The sequence below is a fragment of the Carettochelys insculpta genome, chromosome 2 (genome assembly GCF_033958435.1).
Source record: "Carettochelys insculpta isolate YL-2023 chromosome 2, ASM3395843v1, whole genome shotgun sequence".
In the NCBI taxonomy this organism is placed as follows: Eukaryota; Metazoa; Chordata; order Testudines; family Carettochelyidae; genus Carettochelys; species Carettochelys insculpta.
The window spans coordinates 214,611,416-214,635,572 of record NC_134138.1 but is presented as its reverse complement, the minus strand read 5'-3'; the positions used below and the strand labels follow the sequence as shown (position 1 = coordinate 214,635,572).

The 24,157-nt window shown below is 44.6% G+C and overlaps 1 protein-coding gene across 6 annotated transcripts in view; it reads left to right on the top strand.

The window, feature by feature from the left end:
* CREB5 (cAMP responsive element binding protein 5) overlaps positions 1-24,157 on the top strand; it is a 373,995-nt gene that overhangs the window by 113,956 nt on the left and 235,882 nt on the right. For all 6 annotated transcript variants that reach the window (XM_074984562.1, XM_074984563.1, XM_074984564.1 and 3 more), the window contains one exon: positions 13,112-13,284. In XM_074984562.1, the coding sequence (XP_074840663.1) occupies positions 13,112-13,284 (173 nt within the window). The remainder of the gene's footprint in view (positions 1-13,111; positions 13,285-24,157) is intronic.

The window sequence follows — 24,157 nt, the reverse complement described above, 5'->3', positions numbered from 1 at the left end:
AAAGTGTCTTCATGAATCCTACTCTGGATCTAAGAAGACTGAGAGGTGAACTTAATCCTCAAAGACACAGCAGAGCAACAAAATTTGGCCCTGTTCAGTTTCACCTTAAGAGCATCCCTTGACTCACTGATCCTTAGCTAGCCCAGTCCTTTGACTTCTGGACCTTTGAACAGTAGTTAATAGTGACCGATGGTGTTTTTGGTCAACTTTTGGAAACTCTCCCGATCCTCCTCTGCTTTTCATTGAAGCCTATGCTGCTTCATGCTGCCAGTTCCACCAAAGGACTTATATAACCAGAGGAGCTCAAGAGATTTTTTAGTTTGAGAAGTTAATCATGGCCCTAGAAGCATTTCCACTGGACCTCTTATCCGAAAAATTACAGTTATTGGTTTGCTGTATGCAACTGCCCGAATAAAAAATCACGTGTGTGTGTTGTAGCTACCAAGCTCACACTTCTTGACCCAGCAATCTGCCGGAAGAATGCTGTTGGCCAAGGGTGATTAGTGCCTACAGCCAGAGGTTGTGCATGGGAGGGCCACTCAAAAAGGAAGGGAGGGGGCATGTGGAGGCACCCCATTTAGCAATTAAAATTTTGGCAGGGGCATACGAGGGTGCTGCACTTCCTGGCTACGTCTACATGTGCACGCTACATCGAAATAGTCTATGTCAATGAATAATGTCTACACATCCTCCAGGGCTGGCAACGTCGATGTTCAACTTCGACGTTGGGCAGCACCACATCGAAATAGGCGCTGTGAGGGAACGTCTACATGCCAAAGTAGCACACATCGAAATAAGGGTGCCAGGAACAGCTGCAGACAGGGTCACAGGGCGGACTCAACAGCAAGCCGCTCCCTTAAAGGGCCCCTCCCAGACACAGTTGCACTAAACAACACAAGATCCACAGAGCCGACAACTGGTTGCAGACCCTGTGCATGCAGCATGGATCCCCAGCTGCCGCAGCAGCAGCCAGAAGCCCTGGGCTAAGGGCTGCTGCACACGATGACCATAGAGCCCCGCAGGGGCTGGAGAGAGAGCGTCTCTCAACCCCTCAGCTGATGGCCGCCATGGCGGACCCCGCTATTTTGATGGTGCGGGACGCAGATCGTCTACATGTGCCCTACTTCGATGTTCAACTTCGTATGGCGCTATTCCCATCCCCTCATGGGGTTAGCGACTTCGACGTCTCGCCACCTAACGTCGATTTCAACTTCGAAATAGCGCCCAACACGTGTAGCCGTGACGGGCGCTATTTCAAAGTTGGCGCCGCTACTTCGAAGTAGCGTGCACGTGTAGACACAGCCCCTGTGTGCTACCATAAGTCACCTGTCCTGGTGTGGTACACAGTCAAGGAGTCACTGCTGTAATTCAGGCATAATGCCAGTAAAATCAGTTAAGTGAAATGTCCCAACATTTCTGAATAAAGGTTATGAAAAGAGATGCCATAATGTAATCCAGTGAATTTGCTAATAGTCTAGAAATTACTCACCTAACATTGAAAAGCACACCTATAGCTGGTGGTTACTAAAGGTTTATAATCTTAAGATTGGCCCAGGATTCCCACTTCATGTGGATAAGACACAAACTTCTCATAAAAGTGAAAGGAAAGTCAGTTTTTCAGCAAGCTGCTAACTGGTTTCCAAATCGGGCAGTCACTTCTGTGTGTACACAAGCACTCAGTTCACAGAAAACAGGGGCACAAACCTAGACCACAGTAGCCTGCTGCTCACTAAATGTCTATGTGGGCCCTGCAGCTGCACAACAAACATTCCCTAATGTGCTTTGATCTACTCCATTTTGAAATGGGAGTGTGTGATGGTGCTGTTCACATGGACATTTAGGGTACTTGTATGCAGTGAAACCAGACCCACTGTGCTAAGTCTCAGAGCCCAAGGAAATTGATTGGACTGAGGCCAGGACCACTCCCCCTCACCCTCGGTAGTTGGGCTCCTTGGGCCTGTTGCAGGGCTGGTCCGGCTGCTGGTTGCTGGATCTGTGGAGACATAAGGGGAGAGAAATGGACCATTAGTCCTGGTGAGGGACCCTCTGAACCCCTCCACCCGAGCCACCCCATCCTGGTGGTCCTGAAGGGATCACATCCAGGGTTCCCCATCTGGGTTGCAGGAGCGCTGACTCTCCTCTTCCTCCCTCGGTCTCTGTGGCCTGGCAGCCCATGGTGCTGTTCGGGCCGCATGGTGCTGGGTGCCACATATCAGCCCTGTGAGGCTGGGGTGGTGGGGCCATCTGGCCTGCCCCTGCCCTGGGGCTGATGTTCTTGTGGGTGGGTCTGCGGCCACCCCGGGTGGGATTGCGCACCCCCTCCCGCAGCCACCAGCATGCATGGTACCTACCTGTGGGTTCCTCCAGGAACTCGGGTGAGGTGTGGTCGGAGGGGGCCAGGCTGGATGGGCCTGAGGGGATGTCGATGATGAGGGCCACCTTGCTCGAGTCCTCATCGTCGCTGGTGTCCTGGATCCATGGGGGGTGCCTGTGGGTGGCTGGTGGTCTGGGGTGGTCCTCCCCCTCAGTGCCCATCCCCATCTCCTCTGGCTCGGTCAGGGGGTCCAGCATGTTGAGGTACACAGCCGGGGGTCCTACCTCCTTGGGCCCAAGGAGGTGGTCGAGTTTTTGAAAGTAGGGGCAGCTGGTAGGCGCTGCTCCTGATTGCCCAGCTGTGTCCCAAGCCTGGCAGTAGGCCTGCTGGAGCTCCTTGACCTTGGACCTCACCTGGTCCGGGGTCCAGGTGGGGTGACCCCGTCTGGTGAGGCCCTTGGCCAGGTGCTCGAGCGCCGCGGCATTCCAGCACTGGACCCCCCGTCTGCCACAGGACCTCCTCATCTTCCCACAGGGTGAGAAGGTCCTGTAGCTCAGCCTCTATCCAGGAGGGGGCCCAGTGCTTGTGGGGGGCTGGCTCTCTTCCTGGGAGGACTCCCTCCAGTCCCTGGATGGCCCCTGGGGTGGGCGGGAGTCCCAACTGCTGGCCTTGGTGCCGGAGGTGCTGCGGCTTCCCCTGAGGCGTTGCGGCTGGGAGCGGTCGGAGCAGCAGCGTGAACTTCCTGCTGCCTGCACGCTCTCAGCTTCCTACCTGAGGGCTTCTGGGCCTGCGTGCTGAAAGGTGGCCGGATGCTGAAGCCATAGAGCTCCGCTTGTGCTGTGAGTGGCGCCGCCACCTGCCAGTTGATAGCGGCCATGCTCTTTCAAAAGAGCAGGCCGCGGAGCATCTACACTTGCTCTCTTTTGAAATTGTCTTTTGAAAGAAGGCGCTTTTCCCATCCCAGGGAGCGGAGGACTGACTTCGAAAGAACGGGGGAGTTCTTTCGAAATTAATTTCGAAAGAGCGCCGTGTCAGTGTAGACGCTCTGCAACTTCTTTCAAAAGAACTCGGTCTTCCAATCCTAATTTCAAATGTACTTGCTAGTGTAGGTACACCCATAGTGATGTAACTACAGTGTCATGTTGATGACTGAGTGATTTAATTACATTAGGCATTGGACTGGGAGTCAGGATCCTTGAATTCTGTTCCTGACTTTGTCCCGGACCTGCTGTGTGATCTTGGACTAGTCCCTTCCTCACCTATACCCGCTTTCATCTTTTGTCTCCTGTCTATTTATATTCTAAGCTTTTTGGGACAAGTACTGGCTCTCTTAATATGACTATATCCTCCTAATTGAGTGGGGATCTGATGTCAGTTGAGGTCTTTGGATGCTAAAGTAGTATAAATAATAAATAATAAGCTAATAAGGTGCTAGCAGATTTCTTTTTCCTTTAATTTTTTTTTACACTGATCTAATGGGGCCATGTTCAGCCCCTCAGTATAACCTTATAGTTGTAAACAAGGTTTTATACAGAATGCATTTTCTTTTTAAAAAGGGTTGTTTGTTTGGTGCTCAGTCTGCTGAAGAAAGTAGATGTTTAAAGAATTGAACTCCAGCATGGCATTTAGTGTTTCATTAGCAGACATAACCTTGTTTATTTGCTTTTGAAAATTCTATTTAGAAAAGGAAATCAGTTTGCACCACTGACATATTGCCAGATCCCTATTTGTAAATGCTACAATACGCACATTGGAAAAAAATACCCAGCTTATTATTATTAAGTTTGACAAAATTTGTGTACGGAACCATGCAGCTAGTTGTATTTGCCCTACTCTGCAGCCTGCAATTAACAGGATGCAGTGCAATATCCTAGTGCAACATACACTAAATGACCCTAATTGTACCATGTACGTTTAGTGTTATTGAGGTTTATTTGAACATAAGAAGCTCTTTGTTTTCTGTACTGTTTGAGTGACTATCCCAGGCAATTGATGGCATGTGAAATAAATAACTCTTAGAAAAATGCAGCATAGCTGTAGTAAACTTCACATCATTAACATGCAGTATAATCTTCTTTTGCCCCATAGGAAATTGTTTTTTCTTTTAAAATTTAATCTGTATTATTGACATTGGTGAGACCTAGCCCTGCTGTTCCAAAATTTCTTCTTCCTTTAAATGCTTCCACTAATTTCTCCCATACTATGTTTCTTTTTATCTTTCCTGTAGTGTAATGGCTTATCATAGGTATATCTGGTGCATACTGCGTCTTGCTGTCTGTGCAAAGAAGGCTTCAAAACATATGTCAAAAACTTAGTCTGCAGAGACATGCCAAAAAGGGCAGGGGGTGGATTTTGTGTAGGGGGAGAGAGCTGGAAGACAAGGGGCATCTTTCACTATTCATTTCCACTAGTAATTAGAGGGCACAACTGAATGTCTGTAATTAGATCATGTCACAAAAATTAAGATAAAAGACCAAAACCACTAAATCCCTGGCATTTTCATCAGGATAGTGGAGGAGTCAGAGAGCATTTGGTTAGGCCTAGTAGCCACAGTGGGAATCCAAACACACCATGGGAAGGAGTTTTCTCATGTAAAAGTTTTCTCTGGAGGGCCCAGAAGGAGGAGCCCAAGGGAAGTGACTGTGCGATGCAAAGGTAGGAAGCCCAAAGGAAGTGATCGTGTGATGCAAAACATACCAAGGCAATGGGAAATCCTGTGGCACCTCATAGACTAACATATTTTGGAGCATAAGCTTTCGTGGGCAAAGACCTGCTTCTTCAGGTGCAACGTAGTGGAAATTCCAGAGGCAAGTCTAATTATACAGGCTCATGAGAAGGAGGGAGTCCCAGTCGAGAGGAAGGCCAGAGCTGACAAGGGCAATTCAGTCAGAGAGGGAGTGGCCCACTTCCAGCAGCCACAGGACTTCTCATTGTTTTTGCAGATAAGGACTGACTCGGCTACCCCTCTGATACATACCAAGGCAGATTCTCAGCTGGTGTAAATCAGCAGGGGCCCAACAGAGCTACACTGATAGACAACTGCTGCGCATCTGGCCACAAAAGCAATTGTAAAACGACTGATATTGGGAGACTGGTGATCTGGAGAGTGGGGTTGTAGCCTGCCAGAAACAACCATTGCCTTGGCTCTTTAGTTCATTGGCAAATTTACCAACACCTTCTGAGGGCCTGCTCCTGTCCCACCGAAGTAAATGGAAAATTGCATTTGAGCGAGATCCCTTTGCATTGTCTAAAAATGCTAGAGCAGCATAAAGGAGCCCTAAAAGCCCCAGCTGCTCCCAGGTGAGAATTCTGCCAGCACAGCACTGGGGAGAGAGCTACAAGGCTGCCTCTGGAGAGAAGCGACCCCTTCCCAAGCCCTGGTGTAGAGGATATGCTAGTGGGAGGAGGTGTTAAGAGAAGCGTGTTGGGGAGGAACTACAATATGCAGAACTGCAATGGTTCCAAGCAGCCCTGTATCCTATAGGACTGGATGAAGAAGATTTCTGTTCTAAATTATGATGGCAGCATCTCCAGACCCCTGAAGTGGTCCAGGTTTGGAAGGGCACAAAGGCGACTTAAACCTCTTTTGCTCCTCCTCCCCCTGGGCTAAGAGGTCTGTGCTCTGTGCTTCTGAGTGCTTTTATTGCAATGGTAGCTGGAGCTGTGGCTTGGCATTTCCCCTTAACCCACCTTCCCTCGCACACAACAATCTCTAGCTTGAGTTAGGGGTACCTTCTAGCAGGCCCATCAGGGGCAAGGATTGAAGCTCCACAGCTGCTAGTGCACCAGCTGCTGGTAATGTAGTGGGGCTTCAGCAGCTCCAACAACTCATCTGCTGCTAAGCCAGTCACACTGGGCTGCTAAAAAATCACTGTGTGTCACTAGAGTATCGCTCTGCGATGCGGTCATTCTCACTTGAGCTAGATGAGGCTGGCGAATGGAATAGCCCAAGTGTGGTAAGACTAGCTGACTTTTTCAGTGAAGAGATGCAGCGCAGAATCTCACCTGCTGACTTCAGTGGAGTGGGAACAGGCATTGGTTTTTACGTGGAGAAAGATAATTTCAGTATTATTAGAGGATGTCTTAAACTGACTTTTGCCCTCAGAAGGTGGTTTGCTTCAGGAAGGCTTTCTGATAATATCTGGTAGAATGTATTATGTAACCCAGCATATAATATATTTTACAAGTGCACGCATGCAACATCAAGGATAAAAAGAAGAACTTTCAAAAAGAGTTCCTTGTTTGTAATGCCTCACAGTAAACTGCTATCTCATAGCACTTAGGGACTGTTTTCTAAAATTATTGAACTTTGCTTTCTCCGCCACCTTTAAATGAAAAGAGAATTTCCCACAGGGTCTATGATGGATTCCTAGGGTACAAATTTCAGAATTGCTAGAATAACTTAGCCTGCAAAATCCCATTTTTAAAGTAATTTGTTATCTAGGCTTCTGAATCCTTTGGCTTTCAGTGAGAGTTGGGCTCTTTAGACTGAGCAACTTAGGTGTTTTTGAGACTGTTATCTCTCATGTCCAGATGCAGGTTGATAAGCATAGCTTCAAGGCCTAATGGTTTCAATGAGAGTAGGACTGGTCCTCCTCTGCCCTGGTATATCTGCTTATTGCCTGTGGTTCTGGAGAATACAGTTTATTTTGTAACATTTTCCCTCCTCTATAAAATCATATTTGTAACATCTGACTACAGTCTCGCCAGAAGTTCAAGAAAGCAGAAACACAGTTATTGCTCCTGGCCACTGAATCTTCAAGCAGTTGTACAGCTAACTGTGATGTGTATTCAGGGAGAAAATACCTCTCCACAACCCACCCTTAAAAAAGCATTTCTCAGTTCTGTGATGTGTCACTAGCAGCTTCAAAAAAAGTGTCACTTTTATATTCTGCCTATTTTGTAAGTATTTCATTCTCTTTGAAACGTGTGAGAAATAGATCCTCTAGCATCACCGTGGTACTTTTATGTGTCGACCTCTTTTAATGACTTCATACCTAGCGCTAAGGAAGGGAATTAAGTGGATTTAAGCAGGCTGCAATAGGATATTCCTAGTGCTCTCTCCTTATGCTTAATGTTACTACACAGCATTTTTGAAAAGTTCTTTGCTATGTGCTTAATGTCCTTTTCACCTTTTTAGTGCCTTTTCCCATACAAATGGTACAGATGTTATAGTTTGAAAATGTATTTTATTACACAATTCATCTACTAACCTCTATCCTGTTTCCTGCATGCATTCTTTTCTTATTTCCTATAAACTTTAAATTGACTTTTTCCCTGTCTCCTTTCCATAGCATTAGCAAAAGAATTTTTACTTTATTGCTGTCAGGTTTTTTTGTGCCAGTAGTTGGGATTATTCAGGGTGTACGGGCTCATGCATAGTGGTAAAAAATTCAGTCCCATGTTTGTGGTACTTCAGTGGAGGGGCTTTGGAAATGGATAATGCAGCTGTATTCTTTGCCTTTACCACCTTGTCTTAAACAATGAGGAGTTAAAATATCAGTTTTATCGCCAGGCAAGTGTAGTGAAGAGATTTGGTATCTGGATTTTAAAACACCTTCTTTCCCCAGTCCAGATAGAGAGAGAGAGAGAATTAACATAGTTAGTTAGTGATTCTGGTTTCTAGTTACATATGGCTGAAAGCACTCTGGTGAAATATGCGGCTATTAAATTACCTTAGTTACTCTATAATTTTATTTGACAGTGGTCTCTAAATTCCTGAGAGAGAAATCTGTACTTGTATTCTAAGCAGGTCACATTTAATGACAATGGTACCTGGTTTCTAATCCAAGTCTTCAAGCAGAGAGAAAGAGAGAGAGTGTGTGTGTGTGTGTGTGTGCGCACGCACGCACGGACACAGTTGAGGTTGTGTTGACAATTCTGTTTTAAATCTTATTTGGAGGTAATCACACACACTTCTCTTGTTTAATCTCAATAAGTTAACAATTTGAAAATATCTTTGTATAAAGTAGGTTAGAAGAATTTTTCAGAGTTATGAGTGTTGGGAGGATGGTGGTGACTTAGGATGTTTTTCCTTAATGGTATATATGGGCCTTAAGGTTGGTATCAGAACTGACTATGTAATCTTACTGTAGCTTGTGATTTCCATCATTTTAATGGCTTTCAAGTGGTACATTTTCACTTGAGTTATGCTTAACAACCTTATTGATATTTTCTGGTTTGGAAAATATCTATGCACGTGATCCATTTATTGCAGAAAAATATGAAGTTGCATTGAACCAGATTCCATTAATGTCAATGGCAAAAATTCTACTGACTTTAATGCGTATACAATATTTTGCAAATACCCATAAGTAGCGTGCAGATGGCCTGTCTAGGTTAGAGGTGGGAGTCTTCTTTCTGGAAGATGGGACTCTTCAATCACTGAAGAAAAGCTCACTTTAAAGAGGAAACTCCTATACAATTTGTTGCCCATTTATATAAAGGAGGTATGTGCTATACGTAAGGGTGCAAATCCATTACAGAGGTCATGGAAATGATGGATTCTGTGACTATGACCTCCATGACTTAAGGAGCCATTGGAGTGGCTGACTTGGAGGCTACTTCCGCTGCTCAGGTGGCTGCCAGGCAGGCTGCACCAGCCCCTGCTTGGGCAGTCTTGGGCTGCCCAGCATTGCCCCTTCCACCTGAGCACTGCCAGCAGCCCTGGGCTGTGCACCTTATGCACAAGTGGCAGTTCTGTGCTGTCCCCTGTCCCGGAGCATCGAGAGCACCCATGGGCTGCCATCCACCCCAAAGCACCTCCAGCGCCTCTTGAACCTCACCTTCAAAGCACCCAGCGTTCAGTCAGAGGTATGCAGTACAAGTCAGGGACAGGTCACAGGCTGTGAATATTTGTTTACTGCCTGTGATCTGCCCATGGCTTCTACTAAAAATACCCATGACTAAATATTAACTTTAGCTATACTCACTAAAACCACGTTCTGAAGGCTAGATAGCACAAGGGAATAGTAAATGCAAAAAGAGTGAGTCTGTGGTCTAAAGTCCAGGTCCAGAAGTAGCAAGCAGTGACTGAAAGTCAATGTAATCTGATCAGCACTTAGTGGCTAATAAACAATGAATCCCTGTTCTGTGTTCTGTGTGCTAATGGACAGTGCCAGGTTATATTGCAAATTATATCAATTGGATGCCTATTGGCAGTTTCACCAGAGAAGTCAGTGTTCATTGGTACTACAAAGAAAGGAAAGAGTAGTTTATCCTCTGTGAATGTTGAATTGCATGGAGCCCATGAGACTTCTGCCACTAGAAGAGTTATCTATCAAACAAGCCACTGAGCATGGGAGAAAAGTGTCTCTTGTGGACAGGACTTCAAATGAGGTTAGAAACCAATGAACACTGAATTTAGCCCCAAATCAGTCTTATTCTGTGATCTATCCTCTTCTTCCTGGAGACAGGGATTTCTCATTAGTTTCACAGGTTTAGTTTATATGGTCTCATTGTGCACCAAGTTTATGTACAATCTAAGTATCTGACAACATAATTAAAGGCTAAATAATATTAAAAATGCAATGGAGAATATCTGGTCAGGGGCCTACAGTACAGACTTTATGTTGTTACCCAGGGAACAATGGAGATCTAGTTTTTTTCATTTCCACTCCTAGCCTCTCTTCCTTGTTGAGAGTTACTGGGAACTTGAGCTGAGGCACTGTCTTTAGCCCCATGAGAAAAGTAATCTTCATGTAGCTCTTCTGGGCAGAGACTGTCTTTTTCCATGTCTCTTAATGGCCTAGGTCAACAGATCCCATTCCTGTTGGGAATGCCAGGTATAATAAAATGATTAATAATAATGTAGCTCAAAAATGTCCTCTCGTGGATGATCTGGAATCGTGCCAGTGAGAGCTAGCTGAGAACTTTTTAACATAATAGCTTTTCCTTGGGAAAGGTTTCTCAGGACAAGAATGGGATTACTGGTATGAGAGAGGGACCAGAACAGGCAATAGCCCATCTGTTAGCTCTCTCGTCTCTCAAGTGAGTGCGTTGTTCACCAGACTGTTGTCTGTGCTGGGTGATCTCTCTCTCTCTCTCTCTGCGTCAATAAACTTCAGCAAAGGATTCAGTTGGGATGTATATTTTGGGAACCCACAATATGCAAAGGGAAACAGGCCAACAAGCTAAAGTGTACTAATCAGTCACTGGGAAAAAAGACACTTACTGATCCTGCAACAAGCTCCAGACATGCAGACCCCTGTGTCTGTGCAGATCCTTGTTGGATTTTACATCTGCTCTACATAGGAGGAGCTCATTGCAGGATTGAGGTCAGAGTTTCTGTTCCTTTATTCAATATTTTATTTTCTTCCACTTGTCTCACAGTCTCTGTTAATTTCATCCTTCCATGAGAAGGAACCCAATGCTCTACTTGGGTGGAATGGGCAAAAGCAGAATTGGAGTGTGGAGAAGAAAGTGTTTCTGTTGCTTTCCTCCCTGCCCTGAGTCCAGGCAGCACTACCCAGCCAAACCTGCAGGGCATCCTCAGGCAGGAGGAGGAGCTTAAAAGGAGTTCACCTGTGGGCAGCTGGTGGAGGGGAGAAGCTCTGCAAAAGGAGCACTGTGCATGGATTCTTGAGGGTCTACCTCACCTGCTGTGGGAAAAGGATCTTGGGGACTGACAAGGGTGGAGGCTTCTTCTTTGATCTGTGTTGTTTACATGTGTTTGCTCTTCCCTGTTGCATGGGATGGCTGGTAAGAAGTGATTGAGGGAGGCAGTTGCATATTACTCCAGGGCGCAGGCCTCAGCCCCCTGCCCTTAGGCCCCATATTGGAAATAGGTGGACTGGGAGGCTCCAAATTCCCCAGCTCACCCGCTGATGGTGCTGAAGGAACAAAAGGCAGTCCCTGATACTAGAGACTCATGACTACAAACAGCCATATCTCAAAGAGCCTTGACTCTGGTACTTTGCCCAGATGAAGCCGGAAGCTGCCTGCTGAGCAGTGAAACTAATATTTCTGGGGCTCTACAGACTCAAAAAGTAGGGCAAAAATTATGGGTCAGCTGGAGGCCTGGGTCACAGAAGATCCCTGCAGATCCAGAGTGGCTATCAGTTATGGGCACTAAGACAGAAGGTTGCCTATGGCATCCTCATCAGACCACTAGCAGCGTTTGTAGGGAGCAGACCCCTTCCTAGGCCTAGTGAGCAAAGGTTGCCTGAACTTCAGAGATCTGAGTGGGAATGTATGCTGCTGCTTCATGAAGTTAGCTCCTTCTTGACAGGAAGTATATGCAGGGAGAGGAGTCATACTGCCAGTGACAAGAGGAAGCCGGGTGGCATGGCAGAGGGACCTCATGTTGCGAGGATTATATGTAATTTCTCCGTAGCTCCTACTTAGATCCCCAGGGTAGGAACGTCATACCTCACTCCCACTCTTTAAAGCACCAGATCTCTCTACAGAGAGGGAAATATTTGTCGAACTCCACAAAGGGAACAGGGATCTGTGTTAGACCTGATTGCATGTAGCATTGCCCGTGAGCTAGAACAGTGAATAAATGTCATGTTAATAAAACTTGTAGGTGATACTAAATTGCATGGAGTTGCACTAAAGAGAACTGAAAGAAAGCAGAGAGACCTGGAGACATTAGAAACATTGGCAGAAAGTTAATTGAAATTCAGCTAAAAAAGCTCAAGCAAATACTACTTACTGGTGGAAGACTAATGCAGGAAGAAATCCTGGAAGCTGGCAGTGCTGAAAGAGACTTCAGCATGACAGTGGAGAGCAAATTAGACATGATTTTTCAGAATGACATGGCAACAAAAAGGTCAGCATAGTTTTGGACTGCGTATAGAGTGGCATGGGAAACCCTGCTATGGAAGGAGGAGGGAACAGGGGCACACCCCCACCTCAGCTAGAGGATGATTGGGGAACTCTGATATAGGTGAAAGAAAGGAATGGAGGGGAGAGTAAGGGTGTAGACAGAGCTCTGTCATTGGTGGGGAGGGGAAAACAAAGGGGGCCTTGAAATGAGGGAAGAGGAACTATATGTCATTGGGAAGGGAGGTGGCAATGGGGGCACACACAATTACTGGCAGGAGACCAACTGCAGGGAGTCCCGGAAAAAATGGCACGGTGGCAGACAGAGAGATTGTAAGGGGTGGAACAGAGGGATGCAAGAAGCTCCCGGAGTGCATTGCGAACGCAGTCTACATAAGCTGCCTAGCCTGGTGACCCTTTATTAGCGGTAGGCAGAAGTGGAAGGCTACTGCTGAGCCTCTTGCAAAACAGTCCATCGACTGGTGGTAGAAAGTGCCCTCACAAGTTATTTTTTTTTCATCACCTTCAATGGACTCTAGGACATTATTGCTGTAAGACACTTCCAACAGCTAGAAGAAATGGCTCTCCCACGAAATATCACATACTGTTTGTTGCGCTAAGACTAGAAAACTCAATTCCCTTGTCATTCTAAGCAGGTATAGTTCTCAGTGAACAGCCAGAATAGTAAATCAAAGTGCCATGTACTCACCCAAGAAAATAATTTTCAAAGAGAAATATATATCTCATTCAATCATGGGACTATGAGCTACACATCCCCATGATAAATCATGAGTCAGAACCATGGAAGAGTGATTGGTCAACTTCCAAGTAGTTTCCATTTGCATTGCCCTGTAAAAGCGAATAGATATTTTTCATTTCTTTGTAGTGGTTAGAGTAAGATATATTGATGGGAGGCATGCCAGAAGCTAGTAACTTTTCACTTTTTGTTGATCCCTGATTTCAGGCATACAGAACATGCTAACAAAATAGAATGTTTATTTTTCTCTCTTCCCACTTCTCTGCCTTTCACAGAATATCTCAATGCATAACACAGTTGGAGGAGCAATGGCAGGGCCTGGAACCCACCAGCTCACAAATACTAGGATGCCAAATCATGACACCAGCGTTGTGATTCAGCAAGCCATGCCATCTCCACAGTCCAGCTCAGTCATTACACAAGCACCTTCCACTAACCGTCAGATTGGGTAAGTCCATTCTCTTTGTTTCTGTTCTTTCTCCCTGGCAGTTGTGGCACAGGTTTGTATGTTGTGCTCTAGCTCCTTAAAGGGTATATATAAGCATGTGTTGATCACATCACCACCCTGGAGAGACTCCTGTTGTATGTGTTGCACGGTGTGTAGACAAACAACCCCAGTTCATGCCACTGTTCTAAAGCCAATGTCTTTGGTTCTCAAATACTGGATCGCTGTATTTGGACGGACTTTCTGCTTCATTTCCTCCAGTTTTTTTTTTTTTTATTTTATGCTATTAAATTCCAAGTTTAAAACTGTTCTTAAAACTCTATTGGGAAGAAGGAAGACAGATGATATCTCTGGATCTAATCCTTACAAGTGCTGAATACCCTTACTTCCCATGTACTCAGCTGGGAGAAGAGGATGATGCTCAGCACATGGCAGGACCACTCAACATCTTGCAGGATTAGATGCTCTGTGTTCAGAGTGCTATGTTTATCTGAGGTTTGCCAAGAGACAAAGTACAAAGGCAGTCTAGGAAATATTAAGGTAAATGCGGTTTTGTTACTGACCAGCAGCCAAGAAAACAAGCAGAATGTTAGGAATTATTTTAAAAGGGATAGACAATAAGACAGAGAATATCTTGTTGCTGCTGTATAAATCCATAGTATGCCCACATCTTGAATACTATGTACAGACATGATTGCCTCATCTCAAAAAAGATATATTGACATTGGAAAAGGTTCAGAAAAGGGCAAAAATGATTCAGGATTTGGAGCAGATACCATATGAAGAGAGATTAAAAAGACTGGTACTTTTCAGCTTCAAAAAGAGGAGACTAAGGGGGGATGTGATAGAAGTCTATAAAATCATGACAGGTACAGAAAAAATTAATAAGGAAAAGCTATTTATTTGTTCCCATAATGTAAGAACAAGGGGGTCACCAAATGAAGTTAGCGGGTAGCAGGTTTGAAACCAACAAAAGAAAGTTTTGTTTCATGCAGCGCACACTAGGCCTATGGAACTCCTTGCCAGAGGATGTTGTGAAGACCAAGACCTTAACAGAGATTTAAAAAACAGAAACAAAAAAAAAACAACCCAACCCTAGATATATTGATGCAGGTTAAGTCCATCAAAGGCTATTAGCCAGGAGGGGTAGAAATGGTATCCCCAGCTTCTGTTTGTCAGAGGCTGGAAAGAGATAACAGGAGAGGGATCACTGGATGATTACCTGCTCTGTTTGTCCCTCTGGGGTATCTGATGTTGGCCTCTGTCAGAGACTGGATACTGGGCTAGATGGACTTTTGGTCTGACCCATTGTGGCCATTCTTATGCTCTTATGTTTAATATTTATTCCCCCACAGGATGATCATCCATCCTGTTTTTAGCGGGATCAGCCCTGTATTTTGGGTGCCAGAAAGGCGTTGCGACTTATTTTAACAAAGGGGCTAGTTGACCTGTATTCAGCCCCCTGCTGGCGTGCGGGAGCAGCTGCTGGCCGGAAAGCAAGTACTCACGTGCTCTCTGGCCGCACCAGAGGGAGTCGGCAGGGGGCCGTGCATAGAGAGAGGTATGTTAGGGCACTGGGGGTGTCGGCCTTCTCCTTCCCAGCTCCCTGAGGCTCAGAGAAGCTGGGAGGAACACCAGTGCGGCTACTGCCTCCTTCCCAGCTCCCCACACCTTAGGGAGCTGGGAGCCCAGCTATGCCTTGGAGCACTGGTGCGGCTGCTGCCTCCTTCCTGATGCCACAGGGCATGGGGCATCTGGGGCCATCAGCCGGGGTAGCAACCCTTGGCAACCACAGCTGGAGAGCCGCCCCCCACCCCATGTCTCCCTGTCCCATATTTGAGATAGGGAGATATGGTCACCCTATTACCACATGACTGTGATTATAAGTTCTTTTGCTGACTATCGTCATGCTATGAACTGTTATGGTGTTCACATAAGCTTCATGTTATCTGTGTCTCAATTTTCAGAACTGCGTGCAAAAAACATATGCAATGTATTGCAGTCTACTTTAATTACACAGAAAGTCATCATTACTTAAGATAAAGAGACTAGTTATTAGCAAATGTATACACGTGATATATGCCAATTGTGTGCATGATTTTGCACATACAAGTCTGAAAACTTGGGCCAATGTACTTGTGCAAAATATAAAAACAGGCATAAAAAGCTGTAAAAGCGTGAGTGGCTCCAGAGAATGGAACAGCATTAGAGAGATATTGTGGTTTATCTTTTGTAGTTGGACAATGCCTATTATATGCTTGGCACAGTCCACATACATGAAGACAGTAATTGCCTTAAATTGTGGTCGAAGTAATAGTTTATCTACTTGCAGATGCCTAAAAGTAAAATTTTAGGGTGAAATCCTGGCACAGAAGACCACAGGTATAGTCGTACGGTACAGCTTCACTCTGCTGGATTGGGGAAGCTGTGAAGTGCCGGACTCAACATGTTTGCCCTTTTGTACTAGAAAGCAGTGCTCCAGAGGGACCCTATCTGTGGAACTGGAGAAGGAGGTTTGTGGTCTGGCAGGATATGGCTAGAGGGTCTTCAGACAACGTAGATTCACCATAGTGCTGGAAAGTTTAGGCAATCTGCTAGAGAGGAGTCCCTCACCCTAGCTACGCAATGGGGAAGAAAGTTTTAATTAAAAGCCCAATGTGGATTCTCCACACAAAGCTCTCTTATTACTCTCCTGGAGATTTCACTGAATGCAGAGGTGTTTTAATGTATGAGTTGTAGGCGTATATTCTATGTAAAGAACCCAGCTATAGTCCATGGATTTCCATTAACTGTATTTAGTATATATTAATGTTGGCTCATGTGGTCACTCAGTGATGTAGGATTTAAATACCTTCCACCTGCATCTCCCTAGATGACAGCACTTCCTTTTCCATGTTCTGTCTTCTAAATACTTCACAGGGGTGCTGGTTTCCAGTGCGAAAGATTTGCAGTTCTGATACTCTTTTTCTATTTTAAGAAACAAAACAGGTAGTTACTTTATTTGTGTACGAATAAGCCAGCCATTCAGCTTCTATTTTAATGTCTCTAAGGCCGTGTCTACACTAGCCAAAAACTTCGAAATGGACATGCAAATGGCCATTTTGAAGTTTACTAATGAAGCGCTGAAATACATATTCAGAGCCTCATTAGCTTGTGGGCGGCCGCGGCACTTCAAAATTGACGTGGCTCACCGCCACACGGCTCGTCCAGACGGGGCTCATTTTCAAAAGGACCCCAGCTACTTCCAAGTCCCCTTATTCCTATGAGCAGGTGGGAATAAGGGGACTTGGAAGTAGCTGGGGTCCTTTCGAAAAGGAGCCCCGTCTGGACGAGCCATGCGTCAGCAAGCCGCATCAATTTCGAAGTGCTGCGGCTGCCCGCATGCTAATGAGGCGCTGAATATGTATTTCAGTGCTTCATTAGTAAACTTCGAAATGGCCATTTGCATGGCCATTTCGAAGTTTTTGGCTAGTGTAGATGTAGAGTTATTATGACTCTAATTAGAAAATGAGTCTTCAGTGCTCAGTGATTGTGTTTCATATTGCTCTGATCTTGACTTCCAAGTAACTGTTTAAGAACAATGACCAAGAATTAAATGTGGTTTTGCAAGATCCTGTCAACGAGATTTTGGGTTTGCAATGGTTGGGATTCAGGTTCAATATTCCCAAAGTTCAAAAAATTTCAGATAAAAAGACCTGTTTCCTGAACAACTACAGGTGTCTGCACTGGGGGGACCTTATATAATGATCAATATCTCAGTTCTGTCAGATTGTATCTGTTGTTTTGTTCTGCAATAATCATACCATGCCGTAAAGTTTGGGAATGAATTTTACAACCCATTCATGGTCCTTTGTAAGGTTTCAATACTAGGTGTTGAACAGGGTTCCCTCTAATTTTTTTCTTCCATGGATGGAGTAAATTGTCATGTACACCAAGACATGTACGGATGTGCACCACCAATAGAAACACATGCTGTTAACTGTGGACACTCTGCTAGTGGGCTCGGCAGCTCCTGAATCTCTCCTGTTCAGCCTCCCATGGACTCAGCTTACAGGGAACACTGGTGCCAAATCTGAAAAGCTTCATTTTCTTTACTATGCACTTGAACCTCTTTTATCCGGCAACCTTGGGAAAAGATTTTGCTTGGTGAGGTGTGAGGGTGCTGCCGGTTCTGGCCATGAGGGGGTGAGGATGGGGCACTTATCTGGCACCTTGCTCCTGGTGACACACATAGCGCTATGTCTCCCGCTGCTTCCAGGCACTGCCCCACACTGCTAGGGGAGCAGGAAGGAAAAGCCTAGGGGGAAGCAGCTCTGTGTGCTGTGCTTCCCCCAGCTGGCGGGAAGGGGAGCCAGCAGTGTGCAGAGCCACTTCCTCCTCTGTACCACAGGGGATTCTGGATTAGGGACACCTGGAGTACAGAGGTTCAAGAGTATTACATTAAACACCCTGGGGAGGTATTAAAGCCTGGTCCCAATGTATCATGTATCAGAATGCATTTATCTTGGTCCCATCTCTACTTGCATTCCTGCGGTGTGCCTCCGTTGTAGTCTCAAAATAGCAGATGTTATTTTCCAAGATGCTTTGATACCAGTTAGAGGATTTTTCATTTTTTGTGCATGTCAGCTAATATAGGCTATCAGTGTCTTCAACCATCGCCGTTACAATCTGAGTTCCTGATCTTCCCATTTTGGCTAATAACTGCTATCTCCCATACATGCCAACGTGCGATGCCAAAGACCACCTCCACCCTGGCATGCACCAGAGGAAATCTCTGGCTCTTAGGGCTTTGGCAACCACATTCCCACTACTCACCATTCTGGCACATGACTGATAGGAGAGTGCAGAAAGCTGTGCTAGAGATGCTCTCTTGAGCGACATTGTCAGCATCTTTGGTTCCTGTGTGAATGAGGCCAGTGACATGACTCCAGAATATCTCATTCTTCCCTCACTGATTGAAGGTGTTTTTTCCCTGCCCCCGCCCCTGCCCCCGCCTCCGCCTCCCACCCTCCTGGTGTATCCTAGGACAGGGGCATGCAACCACAATAGCAAGAAGAGCCATTTTTTCAAATTTGGTTACAAAATCTATTTTTCAAGAGCTGCAATGAATGTGAATTTGAGACCGTCCTTAATAAATAACATCAAACTGTACTATTTGTAACCCCTGTTTTAAGAACGGCACTCACACAATAATTTATACCAGTTAGAAATTTTAAGTTACTTTCACCCCTGGATTGTTGAGCAAATGAGGACAAGGAAAACAATGCGCCTGGGGATAGGCTCTTAAGCAGGAAGGAGCAATGTTTGCATCAGCCCTCCACACTGAGGAGGAAAGGGCCAGCAAGTTCCCTGCAGGTGGCACTCAGTGTCACGCCTGTTCTCCCTGCCGGAGCTGAAGTTCTGGCCCCACTTGGCATCCCAGGAACTGATTCTGCTGCTGGTTTGAGGCAGCCCAGGTTCCTGCGCTCCCAAGAGCAGCAGACCATGGATGCAGCAGCTGCTCTGCACGAGACCTGGCATAGCTCCCTGCCTGCCACCTGCAGCAGCTTGCCCTTCCTCCTCCCTGCCTGTGCGCTGCTGGCAGAGTGAGGACCCAGCTGAGGCGAGCTCTGCAGCCAGGCCTTGCCCAGGGGACTCTTGTTGCCCACAACAGAGACAGGAAGGCAGAAGGGCCAGTTCCCTCTCCATGTACCTACACCAGTTCCACCTTCCCCTCCCCTCTCAGCCCCTGGACCTGCTGACCTGCACCAGGTGGAGGGAGCCGGCCAACTTGGAAGATGAAGGTGGGCAGGGGAGGGAGAATGATAGAACTGCTCCCTCTAGTTCCCCCTCCAGTGCCAGACCTCTCTCTCCCAGGGCCCAAATGGTATCATTGCAGCTCTGGATGCTGCTGCAGCTGACTCTTCTGTGGCTCCCTGCCATCACTGAAATAATAGAACTAAATTCCTTTGGTTTAATGGCCAGCAAGGGCAGTGGGAGGAATCTGGCTGTTAAACCAGCTATATTTAGTTTTACTGTTTCAGCGGTGGCAGGACAGGGAGCTGCAGAGGGGTCAGTGGCAGTGGGGTCTGGAGCCGCAAATGACTCCTTAAAGAGCTGCATAAGGCTCCGGAGCTGCAGGTTGCCGACCCCTGTCCTCGGAGATAATTGCTGCATTTTGGATGTCATCCATTTTGTCAAAATCTTGAACACCCTTGTCAGATGCCTCTTTTTGGTTAAACTCTTCCGTGTGGGGTTTGCTGCCTCAGCTCAAAGAACATATCTTATTATTTCCATTACCTTCATTTTACCAATTCTAAATATGGTAAAAATTGTCACCAGAACCTTTCTTGGAGGAATGCAGACTAGCAAATGGTGTAATAGTAGGCAACTGATGGTAAAGTTAGTGATTCAGAAAATTCAGAACCTAATTACAAGCACACTGAAGTTTGGTAGTTTGGGTTTGGACCTTAAAAAAAATTAAGATCAAGATCCTGGTTGAGACTTTGAATGCTCCAAAGTCTGACTTGTTTGGCGCTTGGGAGTTGGCTTGGGCCCATACATGTGTGAAACTTTAGGAAAGTTTGCTCCCTCCTTCCCTTGAAAGGGAAGCAAATACTTACCTTAAATATGAGAGAATGTGCCTCTTAATGAACGTTAACAGTAAAGTGAGCAACCAAATAAAATTTCTTTGGCTTCGGTGGGAGCAGAAGCAGGCCCCAAAGGTTTTATAGAACGGTCTTGTAGCAATATTCTGATTTTTATCACAACCACAGATATTTAAGTGTCAAAATATGGCCAAGCCACCTGCAAATGTTTTCAATGGCTGGAGTCCAATGAAAACAGCAAAGAGCAATGAAAGTCTGCCTTCAGACCCTGCACTTGGGCTCTGATCCAGAAAGAGAGGCTGGGACCCACCTGTGCCCATGCACGTTTTGGTTCATCCTGCAAAGTGCATGTGTTCACAACAGCTGGGACTCTTGATGGGGTGTTGTTTGTCCTCCTTCCCGTCCCCCCACTCTCTCCTACTGCTGTCCCATGCTCTCGCTTGGACGGCTTGCAAATAAAATCAGAGATAGACCCAAAGCATGGAAAGCATGACAGGATGAGGATAGTTAAGAAAGGCTGACTGAGACAATATCTACACATTGATATTAAATAGATGCTACCACTGAATGGGCACTGAGCCAAATCAATCAGAATAGGGGAGAAACATGCAGAGTAATAGCTTAAAAATGCAGGGCATTGAGTAATACCTTACCCACCACATACCCAGTTGAGAATATACAGCAGCATTATTATTGCAACAAGCTGGCAGGCAGGTATAAACATCCCAGATAGTATTTACGTGGTTAGGCAGTCCTTACCCAAGGGAAAAAATAACGTGGGCGGGATCCTGTAACTAGTAACTACTTGTGCTATAGAAAATCAGTCAAGGAACTCTCAACAGTGAAGAGTGTCTTAAGTTGATTAATAGCGCATTGTTCAGCGCTTAGCTACACAGTGTCACAACGGTAAGGCATACCCAGTGAGGGGAGAGAAATCATAGAAGATCAGCATTCGTCAAAAGTAGGGAAAGACAGATCAGCTGAATCAGCACCCTACTCCAGCTGTGAGACTTCATATTAGAACATACAATGGCTGAGTTTGTCATTTTATTATAACTACATTTCATGCAGTCTGTTCAGTTCCATAAGAGCGTGTTAACCTATGAATGGAAAGGCAACCTACTTGAGAACACAGCATTCTTAGTGCTTTGTCTGTGGACTTCTTTGGCTGGTGTCAGACAGATTTTTCCATAGTCGTTAACAGTCTGTTTAATAGGTGGCTACAGCTTTCCTGGAAAATGTAAGTTTCTTTTTTTAAAACTGTGTGGGAGACATAACTAATGCTGTCTCTGTAGCAGAACCACTGGTGCAGCTCTACAGCTGAAATGGAACAAAAAGAGAGGATTTAGTGTTGTTGTCGATGGGGAACCAACAGTACACTTAGCACTTTACTAAACGTAAAGGGAGACCTGTCCCATACACCAATGAGCTTAGAGTCTAAAAATGCAGTTCACATAACGTTAACAGAGGAACATTTCCAAGACAGATGGACACTTTTAATGAAGACAAGATGGCTATTTGTCACAACATTGTGAAAGAAATTGTAGCAATATCTGGCAGAATGGAAGAGAGTGAAGCGAGATAAATGGAAGTTATTTTAGGAGAAATCTCCCATGTAAGTGTTTTTATCCTTTGAGTCTGATATCCTTTTGTGTACAGTGGTGCTGTAACTTTCTCAGCCTTCAGCCACTGTTCTTCCTCCATTTATCTATACAACTGATGCTTTCTATTTCAGGCTTGGCTGGCATGCCTAGGCTTGGTCTCAGTCTGCCTGTGGAGAAGAGAACTTTAAGTTTCCTGTTTATAAAACCTGTTCTGACACTCAGCAATACTGTGATGTTGTTAAAATGTACTTGACCTGTTACCATGTCCGACCTAAAGTAGAACTCACAAAATACCTTATAAAATTGGGTCAATTCTCACATCTCAGTAACAGTTATAATGTAGATGATGCATTTGACAGTCATGGAATACAGATTTACTTAACTCTAACAATCTGTACCTCTTACCTACATTGAGTTGGATATGTGCGCTATACAAAGTTCTTCTAAAGGTGTCCTCAAAAATTATAGTCATAGCTTCTGATTCACGCAATTCTTTGGCCTAAAACAGATGCAAAATCAGTTTTGGGGAGAAAGCATCTTGGAGTCTCAGTGGGTTTGATACAGTAGGTCACGTTTTTCCTAGACCAGGGAAGATCATTAGATTTCTGCACAGCTGAAGCACACAGCATTGTTCTTCATCCCACAGGCTTCCACTTAACATGTTCTAATGTGTGATCCCAGTATGTGATTTATCCAACTGTCAGCCCCTTTTGATTTGTGCCTAATCTGAAGTAAAATGCTAACTTAAACAATATAGACCTTAGTTTTGGGTCTACTGCAGTTTTGGGGTCTGTTCTACCTTTCTGCAGCAAAGAGAATTCATTTGTAGGTTCCAGATAGCACGCATGCCTTGAATGCTTCCTCATACCATATAATTTCAAAAAAATGATAAAAAGTATGGTGCTGTTGGCTTGTTGTAGAAGAGAAGGTACAAAGCAGAGAGGTGATTTATGTATTCTGGAAAACCCCGATTATTTTCTCGTTACAATACTCAGTAAAAAGTTATAGACTACTTTGTTTTTCCAAGAAAGGAATAGGATTCAGCATTGATCCAGTGAATAATAATACCTGCCTGTCTCATCAGTGGATCTTAAAAGACTTTACAAAGCACATAAGTATCATTCAGTAAAGCCTTAATGATTATTTTCTATCTGTATGTGATTGAAAATGAGTGGTGATTGGTCATAGAGAGAATCTAAGAAAAAGATGGGTCTGTGAACGTTTATGGGTCCTATTTTACTATCTGCTCCAGGAATTATTTGGGGGAAGTTCTTTGGCTTGTGTTAGAGAACCAGTCAGACTAGAAGATCACAATGTGCCCTTCTGGCCTTGGAATCTATGAATAAATATAACTCCCCATAGATTTTAATAAAGTGTACTGCTTAAAGATCAATCACAGCATGGCCCATACGAAGAAAAGTTTGGTATGGGAGTTATGGATAAGTTAAGTATGCATTTTGCAAAGCACAGTTTAGTGGGTATGAGTTAGCATGTTTATCAGACAATTACATCAGATGAATATTTTTTAAAAATTAGACAACTATTAGTGATAGAGAACAAGTATGTTTATTATATATGTTTTCAGGAAACTTTTCTCAAATTTCCACAGGAAGGGTTAATATTTTAAACTGTCTTCATATGGTACTGACTATTAGGAACCTGATGGTGACTTTAAATATGTGGATTCTTGATGAATGGAAGGCTGGTGCCCATCAGAGAGAACTAACTTTAGAAGCGGGGCAGTGTGACTGTTTTTTTTTTTTTAAGAACACTCTCCTCCCTTAATCTTCTTCCTGCTGTCACAGGATCTTACTCATGTGAACACAGTAGAACTGTTCCAGGGCATAAGATTTCATATTTATTTTAAAGAAAAAGAAAGGGAGAAATTATTTGGTTGTTACCAACTTTCTCTGCTGTAAGTGAAGTACTATGATAAGGTCCAAAGCTATTTAGCAGTGCTTCAAAATGTTTTCAGTAGACATTTCTCCAAATAAGCTAAGGAGCTGGTTTCCACTTGGCTGTCAGCCATTGGAAAGTTGTGTGTACTTGCTGGGAAATTCTTTTTCTTTTTCTAGCTGTGTAACCATAGTATCCCACATAGCCAATAATATAAGATAGCCATCCACCCCTTTTCCCTAAAGTAAATGAGGTATAGGATGCATGTCAGGAAAACATAATAAAGGAATGTGGAATCAAATTCACTTTCCTAAATGTTGTTTTATTTTTCATCTTCCATGCCTAATCATTGTACCTTCTCTTCTTCTCATTCTAGCTCCAGTTTTGTTCTGACTAGATAGAAATAATATCATTAGCATCAAACTGTTCTATACTTGAAGATTCTGTAGCCTGCTTTCAGTTTCTCACACCTGTGCAGCTGTTAGGGTGGACAGCGAATTGTTTATTTGATTAATATGGCCAGATTTTCTTTTTTCCTATTTCCTCAAGTGGCTTATGATATGGAACTTGGAATTACTGTTGAACCAGATTATTTCATTGAATGACTCTTCTTCTCTAAGCTGTTGTGCTCTTTTGAGAGTACTGTAGTTTGTAGAGAACTTGATCTTGCAGTCACTGAAGTCAATGGCAAATTATATCAGTGGGGTGCAGGATGAAGGCCAGACTTAGATTTCTGGTTATCCTATTTTAGTTTGTGAATTCATAATTTTCTTTCTCTGAAGATTCTCT